Source organism: Dufourea novaeangliae, unplaced genomic scaffold, assembly GCF_001272555.1.
Source record: "Dufourea novaeangliae isolate 0120121106 unplaced genomic scaffold, ASM127255v1 scaffold61, whole genome shotgun sequence".
NCBI classification, from domain to species: Eukaryota; Metazoa; Arthropoda; class Insecta; order Hymenoptera; family Halictidae; genus Dufourea; species Dufourea novaeangliae.
Window position 1 is genome coordinate 670,239 of NW_015373931.1, and position 8,959 is coordinate 679,197.

General features: G+C 34.6%; 1 protein-coding gene across 1 annotated transcript in view; it reads left to right on the plus strand.

Moving 5' to 3' along the window:
- The window catches only part of LOC107195146 (microtubule-associated protein futsch-like), a 41,697-nt gene extending 33,539 nt beyond the window's left edge, over positions 1-8,158 (plus strand). Inside the window, exons 9-10 of the mRNA XM_015584931.1 lie at positions 3,787-3,865; positions 6,374-8,158. Of these exons, the coding sequence (XP_015440417.1) occupies positions 3,787-3,865; positions 6,374-6,500 (206 nt within the window). The 3' untranslated portion in view covers positions 6,501-8,158. The remainder of the gene's footprint in view (positions 1-3,786; positions 3,866-6,373) is intronic.
- The last annotated feature ends 801 nt before the right edge of the window (positions 8,159-8,959 follow it).

Consider the following 8,959-nt stretch of genomic DNA (forward strand, 5'->3'; position numbering starts at 1 on the left):
CCTAATTCCCCCCCCCCCCTATCATGGCGAGACCGCTTCTTGATTTTTAGCATTTGAATCTCCTAAAGTTTAGAGCATAAACAGCGATGGAATAACTTGCTGACGGGTCGAACGATACCATTGACCCGGATCGCGTTCATCCAACGCACTTCAAACGGTATCGTGTGGCAAGTTTTCACTATCCGAATTAATGCTGGCTTTTTCTTCCGATAAAATCTTGTTAAAGTATTCCTGATTAATACATTCGTTACGATTCCAGTCCTTTCGAGGTTTCAAAAAGTTTGAGAAATAAACGATTATTACTATGGAATAAAATGGTTACAGTAATGGGATAGAGAGTAAATGGTAAAATATACATTTAGTAGAATTTATGTGTGAAAATTGATAATTTTATGTCGGTTTACTAGATTCAGATTTGGATATAGTATCTTTTTAACACTGAATGGGCTAAAAGGAAGACAAAAAAGTTGAATAAAGATACAAGGTGTTGATGAAAATTTGGTAAACTTTCGCAGATTGGAGGTTACATGTCGAATTAAGACGAAAATCAAGAATGATGAAATTGCGTTTGTGACTTTGTTTCTGAGTTGCTTGAATTGTTGAAAATACGAACGAAATATGCGTAAAATATGTCTGATGTGACTGATTATTCTACTTGAGAGGCACCTTCAACTGTTTCACGAGTTCATTTGCGATACCATTGTGCGAATAGTACAACCCATCGCACCAGATGTACTTCACGTATATTTTTCCCGTATTTTGAACAATTAATGCCTCAAAATTCTTGAGTTTTGTCTTAGTTTGGCATGTTAGAATCCACCTTGTGAAAGTGTCCAACATTTTTATCAACACTTTGTATATTAGACATACTAATACTGAAAAGCAATTATCGTTTTTAACGAACTAGTAATGCAATACAAATACAAAATGTTTTTCCAACTCTTTTGAGCCTGTATCAAGTTAGTAGAGAAGATATAAAAGGATATCTCAAAATTTGTAGGACAACCGCGTTTTAGGTAATTGTACGCGAAAATACAAAACGAATAAGTAGAATAAAAATTTTTTGTACGATCACTCATTATTAAGAAAATCGGATTTAAAAATTTTGTCGGGTACATGTGCTTATGAATAGAATTGGTCCTCGTTTCTGGCTATTGCTTGCTGTTTCTACTTGTAGTAAAGATAACGCTGTGATATTACTTACCTTCTATCGATTGAATCATATATTCTCCTACTAATATTATTATACATATAATTTATATCCATTTTGTGTAAAATATTGTTGTCATTATTTATAAACACTATGAGAAGTAAAAGTAGCTAGGAATTGCCGAACACGTGAGATACTTGTAAGTGGTACTTAAGTGCATGTGTGACCGACAAATTTTCAAATTTAATTTTCTAGAAAACCAATTTTCTACGAAAAAATTTATCTTCCGATTTATTTCACTTGCATAGACAATTAAGGTGCAGTTTCGATGCAAACAACCTCTCTGTCTATTCATATTTCTATTCTTCTCCTATATCATAGAGTTTCGGCATAAACTTCAGACGACACATTTTTATATTACAAAATTTTTAAGATATACATGATACTATTTTTGTTTTTGCTTTATAAATACTCCAGTGATCTCTAAATAAAAAAATGCAATTTATACGCCATTCTATTAGATGTCTCACACCGTTTTCTCTAACTGTAAGTTATTCCCATTTTTTTTTCAAAATTTGTTGTCGTAAGAAAAAGTCTCTTTAAGATAATAGTGTGAAAATTCTGAATGGACCCTGTGAAGATACTTGATAGCACAGCTCTTGTTGTCAAACTCTACAGGAAACATTTATTCACTTTTCACTCATATTAAAAATTTATTACTTAGTGTTCACTTTACAAAATAAAATCACCTTGAAAGGACGTGACTACATACCAGGTAATGGCGAACATCGCGATCTCTATATTCAAAATAACATGCAATCGTATTTATTTTTATTGGGAAGAAAAACGCCGGTGAAAGCCAGGCCTGTTAGAATGCACAAAATTCCTCTGTCTTCCCCGAGAAAAACTAATACTATCAAAGCCGCAGTAATACTTCTCAGCAAATACTTGACCGTTCGTCTAACAACACTAACTGATGTAGTTAGTACGCGCCCCTTTAAACTTGTTGCCACTATACACAGGGTGTTTCAATGAGCTACGGTCAAAACCAGAGACAGTTTTCCTCGGTCGAAAATTGTAAGTACGAAACTGTTTCTATGACGATAAAAAAAAACCCTCGAGCTGCTCGAGGAATTGTGTAACTCGTAAACACTTTGGTTTCCGTTCTAGACGTTGAGTCGATTGTCTGGAATGTTCATTAAACGATCCAGATTCTTTTAGAGAATCTTTTCTGAATTCGGACTAGTCGACGTTGTCTCGTCGTAAAAATTTTGTTTGATCTAGCCGTAACGTTCAGTAGCACTGTGTTCCTTTGTTTTCGTGACAATTCAACTGATTCCTTTTGTGTAGTTAGCGTTTTCTTTTCGACCGGACCTCGACTACAGATCCGAATTACTTAGACACTGTTTTACTTAGAGATTAGATTTCCGTTTCGAACGTCCTTACTTATTTTCCACCGAAGAACTCCCCTTTCTGTTTTCACCGTAGTCGATATACTATTCTGTTGTAATCGGAAAGTTTGAGTACTTACATTTACCTAATGACTAACTGCTAAAACGCTTTATTATTCAGTAGCTTTTATCAGCGCTTCACACGACCTCGCTGCGTGCAGCACAGTACTGCTTACAAGGGAGGTTTCCTTTGGCAGCGCATTGTTAATGATATTCGATTGAATTTTTTTGTTAAGCAATTGAACCGAAGAGACGTGTACTTTTATTCGTCTATAATGTGCAGCGTAAATTACTCGTTCGTTATGAAATTAATTAGAATAATATATATATATATATATTTGTCGTGTTACCAAGGCGAAAAAAGAATTCCAGAATACAGGTAAAAATTGAATTATTTATCGATTTACAATTTATCAGTTTTCTATTAGCAAACAATAGAATAGTTGCTTTTGTATTGTATGTATTTGGCACCGTTTGTTTGCGAAGTATGATATCAGTGAATTCAGACGTCTTTTCTCTCTTCAATTGCTTTCGAAGCAGGACGATTCTCATTGACACGAGCGTCCAAAGGATCAAAATCTTTCTTGTGAGAAATATTTTGAACGTGCCTCAGTAATTATACCATACTCGATTACAAATAAACGAATACAGACTCTCAAGCGCTGCTATTAGTGCATAGTACTGAAGTTACACGCGATGAATAGGAATATTTAAACGGAAACTGGATAAAATAGAATTTCTTTCCAACAAACGTACACAGCATGCGTTAACCAATCATCGTCGAAGGCATAAGAAGTCGTATCTCTTGCGTTTCGATATTATTTCTTAAAGTACGCAATTCACATTTTATGTGGCAAGGGTTACAGATATGAAATCGTTGACGATTGATCACCCGCGGAATCATTGAACCGGTCAAAGTAATAGCGCGAGACGAAAGAAAAGCGGTTGCATAGTTGGCTGATTGAGTGAAAATGCGTATTATATATATATATTCTGTATCGTCAAATGTATAGCGATGTTGTTACTTTTTTTATATGTGTCTAGTATTACCCCTTGTTTTGGGCATGATGTAAAATTGAGAGATATACAATTGGTACTTGTATCTATGTGAACCGCTAAAATAGTAAGATATGCATCCCATCGCGCAGGAGCATGCATATTGATACGTTCTCGTTTGTTACGCAGAATCTGACTTTTTGCAACATAGCGAGCCATCCTTCATGGAAACGACAACGACAGAAGTGGACCCTGAAACACAGGAAAGGTAACACGATAGACAGTAAGAGTCCTAGTAGCAATTACTGTTGGCATTTTGATGGACCTTTGATGCACTATTGGTTGGTCAACAGTTAGAATTATCACCCTTTTCTGCAACTGGGCGAAAAATCATACCCAACGTAGAGCCCACGTCACTATACTGCGAAGGGCTAACTGGAGGTTTCTTTCTGTAAGACCAATTGTTAAGTATCTACAATAAACCAACAATAGGAAGACCGTTGGCAATACTACACTTCCATAAAACCCTTTACAAATATTTGAAGGAGTATAACACTGGAATAATATTTATAATAATTATATACATGTATAAATTCTATATGTGTATTAAACAGGTAAACAGGTGTTTTTCCAACAAAGTTACCTTTACAATTTATTATGTACAATTTATACATGTAACTAATTATTACAAGTTATTTTCAATCTTCTGTCCCCTGACTCTATTTTCACAAAATGTCAAATGTCAAACGTGTTGCGCGACAGTAACAAATTGTGAGTATATTCATAAATAAGAAAACAAAGAAATCAATTTGAAATATAATAACAAGTTTTTGGTTGTAGCAACTTTTTTGACGTCTTTAAGACGATATTTAAATGATGGCAAACTTTGGGTGGGCCAATGTTGTATTGTCATTGTAAATTTCTTGTTAATTAACCAACTATAATAATTGTAGGCCCAACATTGGATATTCGTTGGCGAATTGTCATAACTTTTTCGTCGTAGGCCCTATTTTGGAAATTTGTAGGCAAAAACACTAACTATGTATATCTCAACTAACTCCCAACTGTTGGATACCGTTGGCCAACCATAAATGCTACTAGGGCGAGTAGAGCAATATGCTCGAGAAATGTTCCTAATCGAAGCAAATCGAACTCTACCGCGCGCGGAGCAGTTACGTTACGCAAACATGAAGTGTGTTCATTATCTAGATAAAGCGTTTCGTATAACGAATAAAAGATAAAAAAAAAGTACTTTTGTCATTTTTAACCGATGAAACGTGGGAATTCTAATTTTTATAACAAAATAAGCTTTCTTTTTTGAACGAATAGACACTTGTCAAACAATTATTTAATCTCATTAACTGTTCAAAAGTCTGCCTTTCACTATGTATTATTCGAATACAGCTATGCGCAACGCTGGTTTTAAGGGGTTAGACTAGTGTAACGCTCTGAAAAGAAACGTATTTTTGCGAATTATTTGTACAAAACTGAATCAATCGAAACATTTAAAACTTTGTGTATTTATTAAAGCATGGCTATACTATTAATTAGCATTTTTTGTATTAATTTAGACGTATAATTTTCCATGTGGCATGTCGTCAAACCCAAATATTGGCAAATATGTAAAAAAAAAGCCATCGCAATTGACATGCATAATGACGGTTGTTCTGATCATCCGAAATAAAAGAAAACAAATATTTCTTACTTTAAATACTAAAAATTCTAAAATTGCAAGAATAGTAGCAATTTAAGAATCAAGTAACAAAATTCAATTGTAATTAAGTACGAAGTACAAATCTTTTTTGTACTTCGCACTAAAAGAGAAATATAATTTGTTATGTTTTATAACCAGTATCGACTATAAAAAGACAAAGTAGCAAGTTAAGTATTTTTTTAGTGATCTTGCATGCCAGTTTTGGTAAACAATACGATTATTAATTTCATTTCTGATTTGAATTAACAAAAAAAAGCATTTTACGGACACGTTTTCATTAGCAAGTTACTGAAAAATAAGAAAAAGAATTTCTATTTTTTTCGCCGTTACACTGGTCTTACGCCCTTAATAGTCTCAGAATATTGAATTACAAAAGTAAGATAGAGTTTTTTAGATGTATATACAGTTGCGTTTAAAAATAGTACTTTAAAATCTATAATTTTATATTCGTTAAATAAATACAGGATGCGATATAGAATGATACTTACATAGTTGAATGAAGTAAAGACAGAAATTTTAATAAACATATAAAGATTACTAGTTTCAGAGAAACCCACCTTTTAGCTTATATAACAATTTCGTGAACGCAAACGAAATTACCAGAGAACATATACCTACATATGTGTTCTGAAGGTGGTCATCCTACGCGCAAAAATAAATCAAGAAGGTAGAATAAAATTGTCTTGTGCGACGTTTCGTTTCCAAAAGAAAACAAAGTGAAAGAAAGGCTATTGAATAATTTTCTGCTACTATAAAACGTTGTCCCATGTATGCACCATCCTGTGTAATTCACTTTAAATCCGATACAGCTATTAAATGTCGTTACTCTTATACCGAAGATTCAACTTTTACCTGAAGAAATTACATTTAACAACACAGTAATTAAATCGGACAGACTGTCCCGATGAAAGTGTTAGATAAATTTCTCGTGCCCAAGCTCTCACCCAATGAGCACACTCGGTAGATTCGGGGCGTTTTGGTTAAGAATAACCGACAATGGCGAGCATTTGGTTCTCGTGTTTTTGATAGAGTGTACAACAGGGAAACCAATTTTTTTTGCAGAATAACGAGAACTGTTACGCAAGTAGTCACAATGACCAGCGGTACCGGCAGTGGCCCAGACGAATTACGAGATTCCATGCAGAAGATGGTCGATCGATTCATGATGGAGGAGAGGCGGGATCAGTGAAGCGTCAGGTGTCTCAAAAGCGATCACAGGAACGAAGAAGAAGAAGAAGTATTGTTGAAAATTCTGTAGCGCTAATTCAACGAGACAAAGAGCCGGTTCCAGTTCGGCGCATCCTCGAGCGCCGGACCGGAGCGTCCGTTCTCTTGTACAAAGATCGGCAAAAGGAGGCCCTCTGTTCGCATCTATATCTGTAAACGTCAATGCGACCGTATCTTATTCTCGCAGTGCTTCTCCGTGGGGAGCACAGGAACAGAAAGCATTCATCACAATTTACTGTCATAGCTCATGGCCTACGCTTCGAATTTGCTTGCCTTTTGGTTACGTTCTGTTGCTTTAACGTGTTTACGTTCGAAACTTGCGATCGAATAGCGTACGTCATTGCTAGTCCGGCTAGCTTGATCCGCTAGTCCTCACTAAGCTAAACCCGTCCATGTACAACGCCTTTCTCGTGTTGTTCAAAGCGAATGAGAGTATGGATGAAGTGGAGGAGGAAGAAAAATAGGAAAAGCGAGTAACGAAAAAGATGGAGCTCGCAATAATAGCGTGGACGTTGCAGAACGGGCGACAGATAAATGCTCGTATTGAATTGCGGGCACGACCAACGTAATGCCGGTATAAATATATACATGTATTTGTAAACGTTCCGCCGAACAATGAAAAACGGTATCGCGAGAAACGTGATCGATAAATAAATCTTAACGGTGACTTCGCTACACTCGCCGTCGCGGCAGTTCGTTTTAGCTTTAGAATGATTGTGTATCTATCCGCGCAATACATTCGCTTCATAGGTCCTGCAACGCCACTTGAGTCGCATACGAGACCACACACACCGGACACGCTGGAAATAAATAAAGATTCTAAAAGAACTGGAATCCCTGTTGCTATTCGAGTCAACGAGAATTTCAAGATGACCGGCTAGGATACGGCGGACCTCGGACGAGGTTGATCCTTGCGCTGTTATGCACCCCTCGAATGGCAACAGGGAGTAAATGTTTTTATGAATCAGAAATACAATGTAAATTTAACTTATTTAAAAAAAACACAATATTTCCTAACAATTTTTAATTGTATATATAATAATTTCTTAGCGTAACTTATATAAATGTACTATTATACAATTGTAATAATTGCAATAATATAACACGAATATTTTATTTATAAAGCAGAATCAATGGGACGAATTGTTAGAGACGCATAAATCTTAAGATCAGAGAGAATGTTTATTCAGCGATCTGTCCTTCACGCGATCGTGTAAATTATTGTGACAATTATAAAAGATAAATGGAAAATTGAACAAGGAAATCGGAAACGGCGCGACGATTATAGGGACTGTATTGTTTAATTTTCGACGTCCCGAAAGAATACATTTTAATATTTAAGCAGCATTAGCTTTCAGTGTATAACACAGTTTTAAAAGGCACAGAAAGGAATCATATAGTATGTATTTAAAAAAAAGAACAAATATACTTTAAATAAGGTATTCTATTAATGTATAATATATTGACGAAAGATATGATTATGCATCTGAAGTTTATAAATTATTATCTATAATGACTGTTATTCTATGTTTAATAGACTTGCCTAGAGCCTATCTGACCTAAGGACCAAAGGCACAATCACACACGCATCAAAATAAAACATTATGCTCCCATGTATTGTCGTAACATTTCTTATAACTCATTACGGACGTTGCGATACTGGCATTTAAATATTCTGACTGCTATAATACACAGTTTTTATCACGGAAGGAGAAATACATTTTTCCCTCTCGCATAAGACGCAAGCCAACGTAATACGACAGGATACTGTAAGATCACTAGAATTTTTTTTTTATGCATCGTCATTTCATTTCTGTCCAGTGTATTAGTACATTTTTTATAAATCACTACCTACCGTCTTTATTACATCGCGAATATTAATATAGAGGTATGCAATCGAACTTTTGAAAGTCGATCACGTAACTTTACTGGCTATCTGACATCTAGAGTTCTATTTAATAAAAGTATTCATTTAGACTGATATTAGCAGGATAAGGAAAATATTATTTTCTTTAAGAAGGAAGAACGTATTTATACTATTTATTAAATGTTTAATTTAAATATTTCTATTTTTCAAAAGTGTAAGAGCAATTAAAATTAATTAAATCTATATTGATGATTCTAAAAGTGTATTACGTTCTAAAAAGTTTTAGTAGAAAATATGATTTGGTGGTTGTAAGACAAAAAATACATCATTCTTATTATTTCTATAGAATGTACATTTTTCAGAAAACCAGTTTCCTGGAAACCAGTAATGTTACACTGAATAAAATACGCGTTTTGTAATTCTCTAAGCTCAACAGCTACTGTATTTTCAGTCTGAAAGCATGTGAGCATAAATCTACTCTACGACACTAAAATTTTACTATGAATGAAAAGTTCTGAAACTATTCTTAGGATATTTATTCGCTTATCACTAAT